The sequence below is a fragment of the Hyperoodon ampullatus genome (genome assembly GCF_949752795.1).
Source record: "Hyperoodon ampullatus genome assembly, chromosome: 7".
NCBI classification, from domain to species: Eukaryota; Metazoa; Chordata; class Mammalia; order Artiodactyla; family Ziphiidae; genus Hyperoodon; species Hyperoodon ampullatus.
In genome coordinates, this window is record NC_136920.1 from 86941731 (window position 1) to 86959611 (window position 17881).

Sequence of the window (17881 nt, forward strand, 5' to 3'; positions counted from 1 at the left end):
GAGCCCCAGGGGCGTGAGGCTAATTCCACAGCAGGGGAGGGAAAGACCAGGTGGCCCAGTGCAGCCTGGCCTCTGCCCTCAGAGCGTGAGGCTGTGGGCATAGCTGCACCCCGGGCCTTAGGAGGCCTGGGTCTCAGACACCAGGCTGCTCTCCAGGGGCTGGGCACGTCTGAACCAATTTCCGAAGCACTCCAGGCCTCATTTGCTTTGGCTTTAAAATGGGGATTTATAATTAGTTGTCCATGGTGTCCACAAGGGGGCATCCTGTCTGTCCCGTAAAGTGAATGACACCTGGGCAGATGCAGCCTGAGCCCGGGTGTCCCCAGGAGACTCCAGAATGATCCAAAGAACTGTGGGCATCTCCCCACACCTGGCCCCCACTGTCCTCCTCCCATTTCAAGTGCGGGTGACTTTCCAGAGGGATGGTATAGGGTACAGTCACTCTGTCTGGGCCAGCTGGAAAGCCAGGGTATGGAGAACAGGAGCCTCCAGGCAGGCCAGGTAAATCCTAGCATGCCAGACAGGGGGGCTCAGGACACTGTTATTTCTTCTCCACCCTGGAAAATACATTTTTAATTTGAAGTTTGGTTTTTAAAATTTGAAAGTATAGCTCCTGTCCTGACAACCCGAATAAATACTCGAGCACCTTTGGTGAAAGTGTAAATTTGGTGTCAGAGCTTCTTAATCCTACCATGTCCTTTTTTCTACTAAAGTCCAGAAAGCTCGGACGCCTCTAGAGAGGCGCAGCTGCCTTGCAGTCTTCTGACCCGGGGCTAAGTTAGACGGGCTCCAGTTCTCTTCTATCCACTCTCCTTAGCCCCACTGCACTTCCTCCCTCTGTGCTGAGGAGCTCAGCTCTTTTCCTTCCACCTCTTGCCAAAGTGGAACTGTTTGAACGCCACCCCCTCCTCCACGAAAGGACAGATGACAATGCACGAGGCGTTAGCACCCTTTTCCCGGCCTCAACTCAGCTGCCCCAACCTCTCCCCAGAGCCCTGGCCTCCCTGCCTCCACACAGAACATCCGCTGGAAGTAAGTCTGGAAAAACAATACAGCGCTTGAAGGCAAGTCAGTGGGCCTTGCGGGGCTCCCAGCAGTCCTGAGAGCAGACAGCCACCACGCACGTGACCTCCTGCAGGTGTCTCAGTGGATCCCCCTCCCCCCAACCAGGGGTCTCAGAGGCTGCAGCTGAAAGTGGACCCCAATTAACAAGAGGCATGAATCAAAAACTGTTTCCATGATAGCAGATCATTTTAAGTCTAGGTTCCTCAAAAGGCCTCTAGAGTAGTACAACACTATGCTGGGGCAAGTGTTTTTGAACCTTAATACAAGTATTTTAATTTTTGCTTTTGCAGGCAGACATGGTTTTGCATCGTTGCTCAGACCCCTTTATCTTTTGCTGTTGCGCTCAACATTGTATCATGTATGTGCTTTGTTCATCTCCACTCAACTCTGGAAATTTGCTCCGCTAATAAGCTCCTTTCTGGAAACTTCATATTATTATTGCTTTGGGGGCATCTTCCTTAATGTCTACAAATACTCTTAGAAAGAACAAAGAGAAGGAATCCACCCTTTTTCATGCCCTGCTACATATACCCACAAACCCAACCCTCTGGCGTCCACCTCTTGCCAGTCTGCTTATTCCTTTGCTCTTTCTTATCTGTTCTCCTCCGATAGAAAGCCTCCTCAACAGTTACCCACAACCACCTTATGAGATTCCTCGGCCTTCTGAGCATAGGTTGGTCTTGCTTCAGGATCTGTGGCTTGGGGTCTTCTGTGAGAGGAAGTCCCAGCGGGGACTCCAGTTGTTTATGGACCCGCCAGAAAGCAGGGCCTGGGATCACACAGCGTGAATGGGCCCTCCCCACATCAGTCAGAACGTGCTAGAACATTCCCTCAACAAGGGCATCTGATAACTGGGCCCTTTATAAGTGCTCCAAGCTTGCTGCCCACACTGCTGTCCATCTCTTCTCCCACAAAGTGATTCCCAGACCTCCCGCCGTATGACACCAGGAAGGGCAGAAAGGCAGAACTGGTCAGCGTTTTTGCTTTGCTGGTCTCTCCTTCTCATGCCCAGCTTCTGTGTGCCCACTTCCACCTCCTGCCCTGCCCAGCTAGCATTACTGCAGGACTCTGTGCAAAGATCCTTTCTAAAAAAAATTCTATAAACACTTAAAGAAATACAGATTGTTAGAAAAATGCTCATTCTCCAAAGCTCAGAAAAACTGGGTGGAAAACTGCCCCCGTTTTTGAAATTGTCATTTCTTGGGCTGACCTCATGTTGCAGCAAGACTCAGACATGAGGTCATTCCTTTGGTGTTAACATACACTGCATCACCCACACAATCCCACTGCTTACCAGACGCCTCGGAGGGTGACTGGGGAGCCCAGAGGCACCAGTGGAAACTTCTGAAGGCATTTTCAAATTTTTTCATTTTTACACCCAGAGTGTGTTGCCCCTACCCCACAGAGTACACTGTTGCAGAAGGAGACAGAAGATTACAGGAACGGTGAGCTGAAGACCCACCGAACAACGGAACACAGATGAAGAACTAACTAACCCAGAGCCCAGGAGACCAGGGAAAGCGGCCCGTGGGCACTGTCCAAGGATCTCAGCTTTAAAGGGGCTTTAAAATCATCAACCTCCTTCTTTCCGAAGCTGAACTCCTGCAAGATTCCCAGCAGCCACGGAGAGCAAACACTGCACCCTGAGGCTGCCAGTGGATCTTTAGGCAGGGCTGACTGTTAGAAAGCCCCCTTGTAGAATGAATCCACAACTGTCTTCCTGTAGCTTCAACTTCCCCATCTTAGGACCATCTTTTCTGGCCACAGAACAGTCCTTCGGTACTTGGGGTCACCAATATACCACCTGTATGTCTGGTGAAGAGTTAAGGCTGAGGTTATTAGCACGTTTATCAAAATTCTGTTCCAATGTGTATGTTTCATATCAGATGAAATTCATACCAAATTGATGGGGCTTGGCAATAGAGAAGCCTCATATTGGCTAAATCCTGTGGACAACCGTGCACTTTCTTTCATAAACTCTCCCTTTCCAAAGCTCTTTGCCTTCTGACTCTGCCAGGAGAAAGCTTCCAACAGATCCTAACCCACCTGTAGCATCTGCTACACTTCCTGTTTAGTTGGGAAGGGTGTGTAGGTAACAGCGGGTAAAGAAAAGTGGGTTAGGGGGTGCCAGAATGACCCCAAGAATAAGAGGAACTTAACGTGTAAATATTCAAAAACGTAAATCTAGAGTTTACTGTAGGAACTTTAAATCATCGCTCAAGGCAATACCAGCCAGGGTGTCCATCTATTTATAGTTTGGGGCAAAGTAGTTTCTGGAAAGTGGTTCTCATGGGAAGAGTGTGACTCGCCTCTGGCAGACCCCACGGGGCTGCAGCTCCCTACTTTTTCTCCATTCCTTGTTTTCCTTCCCTTGTCACGGCAGGACTGGGTCAGTCCCCTCACAGGGTCTCTGGGAGCCAGTGCGACCTTGGCAACTTGACACCCGGACGGGCTGCTCCTATAGCATCCGCCCAGCATAAACCGACAGCCCGGGACCCTATCTCCTTTCCCTGGGTTGGCTCCGTGGGAATCAGTCTTCATCCTGAGTGGCTGGGCAGAATTCTCTCCCGGCCCTGGGGACTTGGGCTGCAGCCTCTGGGGGTGTTTTGCTGCCCAGAAAGGGAAAGGACCAGGCACTTACTTTCCCTGAGGTAGCTGAGGTGTGACAATAGCACTTCCGTGTTGTAGAGGGAGGTGGCTCGGAGGAAATCCTCCTTGTTCAGTTTACACAGTTCCTTGCCGTCCATGTTCTGGAAGAAAGATGTGTCGATCTCCATCAAGCCGTACTCCTTTATCGCCCACTCCAGCCACTGCCTCACGTGCTCCTGCGTCCACAGCGTGGGGTCTGCAGGGGAGATGGGCTGTTAGCAAGGCTGCAGGACGCAGGGCTCCACCCCTTCTCTGTCTCCGCCTCTCTCCTCTGTCTTTTCCTCTCTCCCTCTCTCCCCATCTCCACCTCTCTCCCCTCCCTTCCTCTTCCCCTCCTTTCCCCCTCCTCAATCCCCCCTCCCCCAAGTGAGAAAGTGGTTCCCTCCCAGATGGTCCTCCCAGAATGCCCATCCGGCCCCGTCACATCTGGCGCTGCCTGAACCACTTAGCGCTCTGGAAAGATTCTTAGACGCCTCACTACGCATCCGGACAGGACATTCTCTTTAAAGCCTTTGGAGGGCGACCGAAACCTCTGCCTGAGAAATGGTGGCATCAAAATGAAAACAAGAACAGTTTCCAACACCCAGGAACCAATGTCTCCAGAAAGGGCCACCATCTGTATCTTAAGAACATCAGTGATTTCACAGAAGAACAGTGATCTCTCCGATGGCTGCAGAAAAGAAGATGTGCGTGGACACTTGGACCACAATTCCATGTGTGCAGTTGGAAAACCCAGTGGTGTTAGTCTTAATAACTTAACCCCAATCTGGGTTTTCTCCCTTTGGAGACAGCTGTGTTGAAATTTCTTTAAAATCATCCTGACAAAGTTTTTAGGATATTTAAATCCCAAAAGATGGGAAATGGGGAATTCCCTGGTGGTCCAGTGGTTAAGAGTCCGCCTTCCAATGCAGGGGTCACGGGTTCAATCCCTGGTCGTGGAACTAAGATCCCACATGCTGCGGGGCAGCAAAGCCCTCGTGCAGCAATGAAGACCCAGCGCAGCAAAAAGAAAAAGATGGGAAATGGTGTTGGAGGGAGAACACATTTTAGTTCTCAAGTGAACATACATAATGTAAGGACTGAGGTTGTAAGGTCTCCACTTGGGACCCTCAGACTCCTCCCCAGCCAGGTGTGTGTATATGGGAAGCATGTGTACTTTGAGTGCTGGTGATGCATTCTAGCAGGTTCCACGGTAGGTAGAGCCCTTATATCTTATCATGTATCACCATGTCTTTCCTTGGCCCCCAACTATTAGAGAGTCCAATATGCAGCTAAATATGCTTATCATAGAAGAAAGCTACATGGGTCTTGCCCTCATGGAAGATCATCCACACGAAACACTAGGGCAGGAAAGCACGGAATTAAGCAGCAGATTTTTCTTGTGGCAGTTCGAGAACTCGTGGGCAGAAGGGGTCACTGTGAATTTGGAGTCATGGAAGGCTTCCTGGAGGAGGGGAGATTTGATGGTCCCCAACTTCTACTGGGCCTGTTTTATTGGACTGCTCATTTGGTAGGAATATCTGTGCTACCTCTCAACCACCTCACCTCTCATTCTAAGGGTCTGTGAAGGCTCTTGGAAAAAATGGGAGCAGGTCTGAATGATTAGGAGGGGTTGTGGGGAAAGAAACAAGGTTTATACCAACCACCCAGAGCCCGGTGACTCATAACAGTCCAGATTTTGAACGCCTCCTAGGTGCCCGCTGCTCCACGTGTGCTATTTTCCACTCATCAAGAAAAGCCTGCAGAGTGGCTTTTCTCTTCGTTTTGCAGTTGGGAAGTGGCGTCTTGAAAGCTTAAGTCCCCAGCTCAACCTTCAGTCCCAGTCTGAGCTGGAATTCCACTCAAAATCCTCCCAGGACTGCACTTAGTTGAGGGTCCCCCACCCCAAGCCTCCTCTCCTCTCCCCTCTCACCATCCTGCCTTAGCTCCCCCAGGAGGTGCTCTGACATCACCCCAAAAAGCGGAGCTACTCGGGGCTTCATTGTACAAGTCTGTCTCTCTCTCCCTCTCTGTCTCTCAGATAAATTTCTTGCTTTGTCTTGCTCTTTTGCTTTCCAGGAACAATCAGGCATGGACCATTGGTAAATGGAAATAATTTTGCCCCATTTCAGAATTCTAAAGAAAAGTGTCCTGGGGGAACTTGGATTACGTAGCATTTTTTTTTTTTTTCATCAGCTTGCCTCTGCCTCTCCTAATTCCTCACTTTGAGTATCCAAGGCCTCAAATACAATTTTACGCTGTAGATTTTATTTAGTTTATTATTTCCTCCCTTGCTTTGGGCTCTGTCACAATATTATTTCTCTTCCTTTACAGCACACTGAATTATAAATCTTCCACTGTGGAGCATGCTAAACTCTTCCAAATATATTTCCTGGATGATTTAGTCCTAGTTTCTTCCCATCTGAACTTGGAAATGGTGATGAACTAGGGACCTCGTTTATACTTGTCTTAAAATCCCACCATAAATTCAATTGGTTGTTCCACTGATGTTTTATTGCCTTGATTTGTGGACTTGCCCAAATGAGACTTTCTGTTATGTCCAGGAGGCTGACCAACATGTGCGAGGATAATGCTTAAAGATCCAGCCAGAGGTAAAACAATGAAGTGAATCCCTAGGTAGTGGATTCATGACACGAAGCGCTTTGAAAACCCTTTGATAGGAATTTATGCTATTTTCATTATTACTGCTGTGGTTACTTTGGCCCCCTAAGACTGCCATCTTGATACTCCTTTGGAAAGTATTTCAACACCACTTCAGAGGTGAAGGGTCAACCAAACAGTCTGGTCATTTCCCCCCCACCCCTTCCCTACCCCCGCCCAAAAGTGACTATGGAAATGAAATGGTGTCAACATTTGGTTCAGAGACAACCTCTGGCCTCCTAATTCTTCTGTCCTCAAGATTTCCTCCCCATGCTGGCCACTGTTTAGAGGAGTAGTGCGGAGGTGGGAGGGTGGGGTTTGATTCCAAGTCAGCAAAGGCCTGGAGAGGTTCGGCTCCAATGGGGTGAGTCCAGAAGTTTCCCTCCAGGCCAGCTTTAGCTCAGCTTCATTTCTGCCTTCTTTCTATAATAAAGGAGAAGCCACCGTTTTCTTGCCTCTCACAAATACACCTGAGCTACACATGCCTAGCTGGTGTTCCCGGGGAGGGGAGATCGGACGTTACAAGATAGAAGTAGTATCACAGGGGTGAGGCCATCTGCACAGCGCCTGGCACCGAGAGGCACTCAGTATACAGAGCTATTCTTCCCCTTCCTCTGTGAGGTCATGTGTTTGTGGAGAAAGGAAATAAACATGCTTTCTGAGCGGTTTTCAAGTCCTGCAGGGCACAGAAAAGTTCCCACTGGTCCACCCCTCTCCTGTCTCACCTGTTCCCACACCTCCCGCGCCTGCCACCTGAGCTTGGCCCAGAATACAAGCATGTGGCTGTGTTCCTAGGAGACGGTGACACACAGCTTCCCATGGAAAAGAAATACAAAGAACCTAGGAAGGAGCGGCCCGTTACAAAACCACACCTTCTAGACCGAGCCGCAGATTCCTTTGGATCACCTCAAAGAGACGTCTAATCCTTGGCTCTCAGACACAACTGCATTTACACTTTTCCAAATGGAAGGGGTTGGCCTTCTTGGTAAACTGATTTGGGTAAGTCATTCACTTTACTTCAGATTCGTACACGCTGGCTCCTTCTACCTGGCATGGACTCTACACATGGTAGTTTTTCCTCCCTTTTCAACCAGGCAGCTGAGTTCACCAGCCGAGGTGGAGTGTCCAGCCAACGCACGGAAGGCTTGAACAATGATTTTATTTTCTGTAACCAAAAGCACCAATACCTAGGAAAAATCGCCTATTTTTACCTCATGACATAACTCACTGCACACATCTTCAGGCTCTCTTTTTGTTAAATATAGTTATTTCTGTTTTGAAGCTGGAAGAGCTGCCTGTAATTTTGGAAAGGTAAGACCCTGCAGATGCCAGGAAGTGCATGCCTGATGGATGGGACAGACCTCTGTAGCCACTCTTCTCCTTAAAGGCAAGGGTGGGCACATCTGGGTGTCCCCAGGATTCCTTCTGGGTTCAGAAGGCCTTGCCTCTCCTCTGTTTGCAGGCCTTGTCCTGTGGGACCAGGCACCAAGGGTAGACTCTGTGATGTGACCTGTTTGAGGGCAGGGCTTCCAGAATCTGCGCTTCAGGGCTCTGGTGACATTTGGGAAACTGTCTTGGAGGGCAGCCAGGGAAGAAAGTGGGAGGTGCAGCTTTCCCAAGGAAGCATTTCCATAGAGAACAGGGTACCAGGTGAAGGTGTAGGTGCCCACTGGGACGACTAGCCCAGAAGACGGAGGACGCGGGTGGCAGCCAGCGAACTGGTTCCCAAGGTACCTGCGGGGACGATGACCCTCCTCTCGTTGGTGGTCATGTTGGGGGGAGGAGGGCCGTTCTTCTCGTCCATGTAGCTGTTGTAGCTCATGGCGTTGGACTCGCCTCCGCCCACTAGCTTGCCGCACTTGCTAACACTGCAGTCCACCGGAGACTCCCTGGAGTAACAAAAGACAAAGCCCAGAGGAAGTCATCAGTGTCACTGCCACCGCTGCCACCGGCACATCCGTGGAGCCGCTGCCCAGCCCCATTTGGTGGAATGACGATGACGAGGACGCTGCTGACGCTGCTTTATTTCTACCCACGCGGCCACCAGAGTTTTCTCCAAATCCCAGCCCAATCCTATAATTACGGTACTTAAACGCTTTCTGGCAGCCCCTCGCTGCCCTCAGACTGGAGTCTGGGCCTCTGAGTTCGGCGCTGCTGCCCCCCCGCTCTGCCTGCAGCTGACACTTTTAGCCTTGTCGCCAGGCGACCTACGGTCCCGAGGCGCGTGCACTAGACCTCGCTCCCAGACAGGACTTTCCCCGCGCCCAGAGCACCCTGTTTCTGCCATGGCTCTAGGACTTGTCACATCATGTGATGCTTAGCCTGGCAGGTGCCCTTCCCCTGGCTGGATTGGGAGGTTCCTGATGGTGCCATGACTTTTTTTTTTTTTAGTTTTTTTTTTATTGTGGTAAAAGTCTCAGAAAACATACTATTTTACCCATATCCAACTGTACAGTTCAGTGGCACGAAGTACATTCACATGGCTGTGCAGCTCTCACCATCATCCACGTCCCAAATTCTTCACCTTCCCAAACTGAAACCCTGCCCCCAGCAAACACTGCCGCCCCATCCCCCTCCCGCCCCCCATCCCCCGGCCCCTGGCAGCCACCAGTGTGCTTTCTGGCTTTATGAATTTGACTATTCTAGGCACCCCGTATAAGTGGGTTTTAGGCAAATACACCTTTTTAAACCCTCTCTATAGTGCCTTACACAGGGGGTGAGCCATCACTGCTTTTGGAGTGAATTATTTCTGTTGCATGCATATAATTTTAACGTGTTTCACATACAATGTTCTATTTGAACTTCCCAATCACCCGCCAGGATAGGCATGGCAAGGGTTAATATCTCCTTTCTATGGTTAAGGAAACCAGAGAAGTACACGGCCAGGTTAGCCCCGATACTTTGCAGTGTGGGGGCAGAGGGCTTCAGCTCAGCGACGAGCATCTGTCTGGTGACTGAGCTGACATCTCACTTGTGGCCACCTGGTGCCCACAGCAGCCTGGCAGAACACTCTGCCTATCCCGAGCCCAGGACCATGGAACTGCCCCCATCAGGCACGCCCAGGCAGCGCCATCCTACCCTGCCCTCGCTTCCGCTCAGCCCCTCTGGCAGCAGCAGGACTGAGGGAGATGACTAGAGGCCGAGGAAAGGCTGCAGCCCTGTCTGGAGCAGGGAGCATCAGTTCTGGCAACCTGGGAGACAGCCAGTCCTCGCAAGAGCTCCCAGCCAGGCTTTCAGACCCAGGAGTTCAGATAAGGTTCAGATTACAGCCGGCCAACTCCGGGCCGCAGAACCTCGCAGGGCTTTCCAGAGGCCTGGCCGCTGCCCTCCCTCACTCTGCTGTGGGTAGGAACAGACCATCCCGAGGCCTTAAGGACCAGGGTTGCGCCAAATCGACCCGCCCGTCCTGCAAAGGCCGAAGCCCCGCGGGCAGGAGAGCAGTCACTGAGCCAGGAGAAGGGAGTAACAGCCTGGGAGGGCGGGGACTCGGCAGGGTGGGGGAGGCCAGAGCACATTCAATAAAGAAAATTAAATGAATTTGTTTCTTAATCTGAAAGGAAAAAAATATTGAAGATCACTTATCATAGCTGGGAGATAAATGCCCCACTGAGATATTAGAAGTCAGACGGTAATTTTTTCCTGATGTCTTACAGAGGGGAACATGGGCTGAAAATGAAAATAAGATGTATAACTTACACATGTTAGAATTTAAGGTTTTACTATTCGCCTACTGTTTTTCCAGGCAGAGAACCAAGAACCAGCCGTCAGAGCCCCAGATTGTTAAAGGTTTAATGTCCCCATAGCAGTCTGAGAGGAGGCAGTAGCACATCGGGGCTTTGCACCAGAGTTTGGCCCTTTGGCTTCTGCTGGAGAAGGACTTGGCCTGAGATGAAGCAGTCCCAGAAAGACCCTGGTGCTGCGTCTGAGCGGAGTTCTTGCGGAGCTGGCGGGGTCTCCTTCACCCTCCTCAAGGCTAACCGCAAGTGGGCGCATGCGCACACAGGCGCATACACTACCCATGCACGCACATGCAGGCACACGCACACATGCACGCACATGCAGGCACATGCACGCATGCACGCACATGCAGGCACATGCACACATGCATGCATGCACGTACACGTACACACACTACCACGGCCTGGCAGCCTTTCCCAGCATATTTGTGCATGGTGAAACAACCCAAGTGCAGCAGAAGTTTGGAGGATTAAGTTGGCCTTTAACCAAGAGAGCAACGTTTTCATTGGCTGGGGACGCAGTGCAGAGGGTGAGGTTGCCAGAGCACACACTTCCCCTGGCGGGGGCCAGAGAACTTTCTGCGAGGGGGCGGTGTCGGGTGGGGGCGGGCGTGGCAGAAGGGGATTTGCCCTCCGTGGGCTGCGCCCCACTTTGGGAACATCGGGGAGACAAGTTGTGAAAATTCTTTTCCACGTCAGCTGGGCCTCTGGGGATTTCTGTGCCCAAAACGGACCCCTTGCCATGCAGTGGTGAAAAGTCAGACCTCAGAAAGCATCACAGTGAAATGACCCCTTATGCCATAGGTGCCTGGGGCAGGGCCAGTCCCTGGGGCCAGGAGGAGAGAAAAATAAATTTGGAAAGAGGAATTGTTTGGTAAAAGCTGCCTAGTATGTCACCTGGTAAGGAGTCTGAGCACTGCAGTGAGAGCAGCACCTGCTTGGGGGGCGGGGGGGCATGGCCACGCCAGATCCCCGGGGAGGCCATCTGAACAGGGTCAGGCCCGGGTTCTCCTGCTAGGGTGACCACGGGGGCCGGCCAGTAATGGGAACCTTCTCGTTTCCTATCGCAAAGAAGCGGCTATATTTCACGGTCCAACCCTTCCCCCGCCCCGTGTTCGCACCTGCTCCCCAGCGGTGCAAGGTGATCTGCTTGCCCTCTCGCCTGTCTGGCTGCTTCTCCTCCAGGAACAAGGCCCTGTCCTTGGTCCCAGACCCTAAGATCTGCAAAGGGGCGCCCTAAGGGAGAAGCCCTGGCCACCACCCTGGACTCCGCCCTTGCGCAAGCTAGCCCTCCTCCAACCTTTGGGAGAGAAGGAGGGAAAGCCATGCCCTCACCACCCACCTGCCGTGCTCCCCTCCACGCTGGGGCTCTCGGCTCTGTGACTCTGCAGGCAGCACAGGCCTCACTCGGGGCCTCCCCAGCTACTGCGAGGCGGTGGGGGGGCGGTTAGTGGGGTACAGGTGAAGCACAGCATAAAGGCTGCTCTTTAATGAGGCAGCTGGCACCCGTGAAAAGGCCCGATGAAAACAAGGGGGGGCACGCATGGAGGGAGAGAGGTTTTGCCATTCAGCTTGCCCATACTGCTGCTGATTTGTATTGAGACCTGTACTTACAGCTAGCATGGGGTCAGGACCCACAGGCAGCTGAGAGCACTGGGACAGGTGACAGGAGGGCCTGGGGCTGCCACAATAGAGTGGGGAGGAGGTGGTGGCTCTGAGAGTGTAACTCAGAGCATCTCCCGCTCAGCCGTGGCTCAGAAAGCCACACAGCGGAGGCCACAGCAAAGGCGTTGTGGACCCTCAATCTTGTCCTTTCTTTTCACCACTGGACATAGGCTCTTTACTCCTCTGGTTTTATTTGTGTGTGTTCAGGGAACATTGCTTTAAAAAGGCTACTACTGGTTTCCAGAAGTGCCTTGCAAACTGTCAAGTGATTTAAAACAAGATGAGAAATCTTGAGTATTTGGATAAAAGGAGATTTCAAAGACTTTGCCCAAAGATAACCTCTTCAGACTATGCAAACATCTTCTCTACCTTCCCTTTCAACTCAGAGCCACTTAATTCAGGGTATGTCATCCAGACCCACAGATCTGCAGCCCAGGCTTACTGTCAATGGATACGCGATATCCACACAGCTAACGTGAGGTCCCAAGGGCTACTGGAGCCCTGTGGTTGCATTAGGACTATCAGGTGTGTCTTCCACATCATGTGTGTCTTCAACAACATGTGTACACTGTATGGAAATTAAGCAAATCTGTGCTGTCTTTAGGAGTTCCGTAGGAGCCATGCAGAGATGTGTGCATATGTCTTTTTTGTTTTTGAAAAGGAGATGCAATATGTTAAAAGCAAATTTCAAGACAAGAACTCACCTGTAGTAAAGCCATCACCCTAACTCATACGTAGTAGATGCTCATAGCTTCTCCAGAGCCCTGAGTACACCTCCCACCCAGCTTATGTGTGACATGCTTCGTATTGTGAGGTTCAGAATTTTACGAAGCATCTTGGAAGGGACTCTGCATTTGGAGGCAGAAGTGACAGGGTGTGTGAGGCTCGTCTTCCTGTTTGTAGAACTGAAGTCTGTAGCTGTCTAATAAGGGCATCCAGATCCTGCTGGCCAGTCTAGGGAGCGTCGGGGCAGACTAATGCTGAACTCTGGTCCAGCAGGTCAGGCAAGCGAGTCTTTGCATTTCCCCTCTATAAGTTGATATATATTTTTTCCTTCATGGGATGTTATCCCCAAAACCCGTGGTTGGGACAGGATGAAGCTGAGAGTTAATTGCAGACCACAGCTTGGATCGAGATGCTGAAGTCTACATCTGTCACAGAGCCTATGTGCCACACTGTTTGAAGAGCAACTCATGCTAACAGATTCAACCACAAGGGGAAGGTACAGAGAAAGAGAGCGAACCTTCCTCAACGCAAGCAAGCTCAACGCAAGCAAGCTCGAATTTCTGCGAGCTCCTCAGACCTCCGTCTCTCCACCAGCCTCTGTGACTTGCCGGCGGCATAGGAAGCAAGAAGGGTCTTGTAGCTTTAGGTGCACAGAATACCTCCTCCAGTGACACACGTATCTGTGGGGTCTCTGATAAGCATCAACTAACTCAGAATCCCAAGTGAACAAAGAACATGGAGAGAATTCACAGTGAATCACGGGACGGTCCAAAACATTCTAGCCCAGCACTGTCCAATTGAAGGGGCCACATATATAATTTAAAATTTTCTAGTAGCCACATTTTTAAAATAAAAAAACAGGGTAAAATGAATTTTAATAATATATTAAAATGTATTAATATATTAATTCAATACAGCCCAAAGATGATCATTTCAATAAAATCAATATAAAAAATTAATGAGATATTTCACTTTTTTCCTACACTAAGTCTTCTAAAGCCAGTATGTTAAAATATATTTCAAGCACATGTCCATTTTGCATAGGCCATAGTTCAGGTGCTCCAGAGCAACATGTGACCAGTGGCTACTGCCTCGAAAAGCACAGATTCAGTCTGTGAGCCAAAAGATCCCAAATTTTACACTCTGGTTTTTTCATCTGAAGTTAGGAATTATCTTTTGCATTAAAAGTGCCATCATCAGTGTTACTTAGAGGATAGAAGCACAGAGTGGCAGGTGAGAGATTTAAATAGGCCGGCATCTGTTTCATCACACTGTTTCTTTTTGAGTTTTCAAATAATAGGATCTGATGTGGTTCCATCTTAAGAAAAGACATTTTTCTGAAAATCCTTGCTCCCTGCTGCCCACCAGTCCAGTTTCCATGTGAGCACTTAGAGGATATTTATGAGGTGCCAATGACGGCTGTGCCTAGCCTGCCTGGCTCTGAGAGTCCACTGGATCTTCTTTGTTTCCCAGGAGGGGTGAGACTACATCAGTTTCTGAACCTACTCTGGTCAAGACAGGCAGATCAAAAGCAGGGGCTGCTTTGTGTAACCAGAGCCAGGTAGATATCACGTCTGGTCCCTGGGGTCTTCACACAACTCGCCTCCAGCTGTCTTCTGGTGTGACTGGAGCCAGGGACGAGCTGGCAAGGGGGTTCTGAAAACTGATTTCCTTGGGGGACCCTCTTTGCCCAGGATTAGTATCTTGCAGTGCTTGAGGCTTCCCTGGCAGTAGGGGAGGGAGCAGTCAGCTCACAAATGCAGGCTCACCTGAGCACAGACACAGGCTGGTCTGAGGCGCTGCCAGCTCACTTGGGTCTCTGTCCCGGCTTGTACATGGATGACCTACATGACTATAGAGGAACATCTTCACCTTTGATTCGCGTTAGCCACGCGTTCATTCACATATTTAACAACCGTGTGTTGAACAGCCAACGATCATGTGCCAGGTGCTGCCCAGTAAACAAACGAAGCCCTGCCCACGCTTTAGTGAGGGGTGTGCTGAGAGCCGGGAAGGACCCAAGCAGGGTAAATACTGGCGGGTGCTGTTTTAAATCTAGTGGTCAGAGAAGGCCTCTGAGAAGGGGACATTCCGTCAGAGACTTAAAACAAGTGAAGGAGAGAGTCAGAAGACCAGATGGAGTAGGAATGTTCCAGAAAGAAGGAACACACCTGCTGGGAAGGAAGGAGCAGCTAGAGTCTTGTGTGGCTGGTGTAGACGGAAGGAGAGAGATGGGGGTGGAGGGCAAAGAGGGTGTCAGAGGGATGCTGAAGGGCTTTGGATTTTTGTCATAAGCCATTAAAGCATTTTGAGCAAGAAAGTTAAATATCTTGAAAGGAGGACACTGGCTGCTGTCTGATGATGAGATTTCAGGAAGGCAAGAGGAAGTGGGAGGAAGAAGGATGCTCCCAGGCGGCCTCAAAGGAGAGGCGCTTGGATGGGGCAAGGGCAGTGGAGGGGAGCGGGGGTTGGATTCAGGCTACGACAGACCAAAGCCTGTCCAAGGGTGGATCTGGAGTGTCGGCAAGCATCGGGAGCGCCTGTGTTCAGGCCAGTTTGGGAGGCCTTGCTGAACGGCCCTCCATGCTGCGGGGTGGGTGTCGGCAGACGTGAGACGGTGGCGAAGGCACAGCACGCAGGCAGAGGGGGCGGAAAGGTGGGCCACGGGGCCAGCACTGCCTCCTCTGAACCCAGAGGCAAGTCATTTACCACCTTGAAGCCCACTTTGCCTCTGTATGTCGAGATGCAATTACAATATGGACCTCATGGGAGAGTGGTGGGGACCAAATGGTAACGTGGACAGATGTTTGACAAACCCTGTCCTCCCTGCCCTGGGGCCAGGTCATTACCCTCATTCTCTCTGTGGAGAGACACTCACTCACTGGAGGTGCTCCTGGCTTGGACCCCCTGAGCCTCCCTGAAATCCTAGAGGCTGGGGAGGTGGCTGGGATCCCAACGGCTGGTTTGGGTTAGTGGGGTTGGAGTGTGTTGGGGCCGGGTGTTTCCACAGGCAGGTCCGAGACCGGGGCCATCTGGGGGGCGTCTCCCCACCACCCGCACACCCCTCCTGCTCTCTCTAGACTTGTTTCCTCCGTGACCTCATCTACCAGCACAGTTACAACTCCTCCACAATGATGCCCAAGCCTAAATTCCAAACCCCAGTAGTATCTGAGCTTCGGTTTCCAGGGCCTCGTAGATGTTTTTATCTGGATGTCCTACTGATTGCTTCCGACATATCTGATGGGGAACGTTGACATCCCTACTCAAAGCGTGTCTCCCTCCTACCCCCGTGACTGCTGCTGGCACTGCCCTTCTTGGAAACATCCAAGCTTTGCCAATCTTTGATTCTTTCCTCTCACAAACCCTTCCCCCTAGTGCAATATTTATCCACCTAAGCCCCATGAATTATCCCTCGGATATGTCCCTCACGTGTCTTTCCGCTTTTATTTCCACAATCAGTGCCATCGCTCTAGTTCAGAACTATCTAATTTCCTACCTGGGATATTTCACTAACTTCTTTACTTATCTTTCCGACTCTCCCCTCCCTACTCTCTGTGTACAATGATCCTTAGCTTTCAAGTCACAGCTCTGATGATGTTCAGATGTCACGTCTATGTTTCAAGTGGGCGTCTGCATGTGGAATAAATTCCCTACTTTCTTAACCTATCCATCAGGGCTCTATTTTTTTTTTTTTTTTTTTTTTGCCGTACGCGGGCCTCTCACTGCTGTGGCCTCTCCCGTTGCGGAGCACAGGCTCCGGATGCACAGGCTCAGCGGCCATGGCTCACGGGCCCAGCCGCTCCACGGCACGGGGGATCCTCCCGGACCGGGACACGAACCCGTGTCCCCTGCATCGGCAGGCAGACTCACAACCATTGAGCCACCAGGGAAGCCCCAGGGCTCTCTCTTAATTTCCATTTTTACCTCCCTGTGCTGTAGGCCCCTTGGCTTGCCTGACGTTTCATGAACGAGACAACCATTTTCTCTATTTTTGACCTTGGCTCATGACGGTCACTACTGGGATATCCAGCACTTTCCTAGTCCAGGGCCCTGTCCTGGGTCCTTTCTCCTACAGCATCGGTGTCGACACCTGTAAGCCTATGGAAGAGTAAATGCTCCAGCCGTGCAGAAAGGAGGCTGCTGGTGCTCAGAGGGACCCGTAACTGACCCTCGTTCAGAGGCAGGACTGGACCCTGGGCCACCCGTCCCCCAGCTGTGCTCTCCCTCGTCGCTGGGATTTTCTTCTCCTCGGTCGTCTCCTGTCCATCTCTACCTGCAAAGTCTTCCCGGCCCCGGGCGGCACTAACTCCCAACACACTTTCCAAGTGTGACATGTCCTCCCTCGCACGGGGAGCCCTCAGGTGTGTTCACCCTCATCATCATCCTGGACTTTTACTCCAAGAATGGTTTGGTCATCTTTGCTCTGGTGAGACCCACCCAGAGAGGCCAAGTATCTGGAACAAGACACGGAAGAGTATCTTATTGCTTCATTATCCCTAAGAGGGGCTGCATCTGGGCCTGATGTAACGTAGATGCTCCTAAAGTGCCTGTTAGTGCTGTGGGTCTGAGGGCTGCCTCGGAGCCCAGAGAGCAGGGGTGCTTCCGGCCGTGCTCTGCCCCAGACCTCCAGTAACCCTCTCACCCCAGCTCTCTGGGGACTGGCTCGGGCTCCCCGGCCCAGCACCAGAGCCCCAACTGCTCAGACACCCCTCGGTGCCAGATCTGTTGACTCAGCCCCAGAGGAGCAAGCCGGGGGGTGGGGGTGGAGGGGGCCCAGCCTCCCCCGGCCCCCGACCCTGGGCAGCACAGGCCTGGTGGGCTTACCTGGACCCATTCATGTGGTCGTACTCCCGCTTGACACTGACCCTCACGGGCTGATTCATCCACTCCTGCTGCGGGGGGAGGGGGTTGATCTTGTGGGGCTGGCCGTAGTCGGGACTCCCGGAGGCGGTCATGTCGGCCTTGGGGAGATGGGCCGCCGGTCCGTAGGCGGAGTCGAAGAGGGACTGGTCGTCGCTCACCACCGACAGAGCCTCCTGGAGGGCAGAGAGGAGACAGAACCCCGGCGTCACTCTCCAGCCAGAAGCACTCCCCACCTACCCTCCCTGGGAACCGGAGGGCTGGCCCAGTGCCGCCCAGCTGCGCAAGCTTGATGGGTTCTCTGCAGGTTACCCTGGGTGACGAGGCAGGCTGGGGAGTGGAGCGGGGATGCAGACCCCCGGGAGTGTGTCCACCTGTTGGGTCTATAGGCTGGACCCCCAGAAAGGAGTGTGGGGCGCGGGAGGCCAGGAAGAACGGTTACACAGAGCACACACGTGGGTTGGGGGGGTGCTTGAACCCCAGGCTCTCTCGGGATAAACAGAGGTGCCCCTTACTAGCTGGGGAAGGAGTCAAGCTAC

At 51.8% G+C, this 17881-nt stretch overlaps 1 protein-coding gene across 2 annotated transcripts in view; it reads right to left on the bottom strand.

Moving 5' to 3' along the window:
• FLI1 (Fli-1 proto-oncogene, ETS transcription factor) overlaps positions 1 to 17452 on the bottom strand; it is a gene marked incomplete at its 3' end in the record, with an annotated part of 50728 nt that extends 33276 nt beyond the window's left edge. For both annotated transcript variants that reach the window (XM_079709255.1, XM_079709254.1), the window contains exons 1-3: positions 17307 to 17452; positions 8089 to 8243; positions 3707 to 3910 (exon numbers count right to left, since the gene is read on the bottom strand). In XM_079709255.1, coding sequence (XP_079565381.1) covers positions 3707 to 3910; positions 8089 to 8243; positions 17307 to 17437 — 490 coding nt within the window. In that variant the 5' untranslated portion in view covers positions 17438 to 17452. The remainder of the gene's footprint in view (positions 1 to 3706; positions 3911 to 8088; positions 8244 to 17306) is intronic.
• Positions 17453 to 17881: the final 429 nt, after the last annotated feature.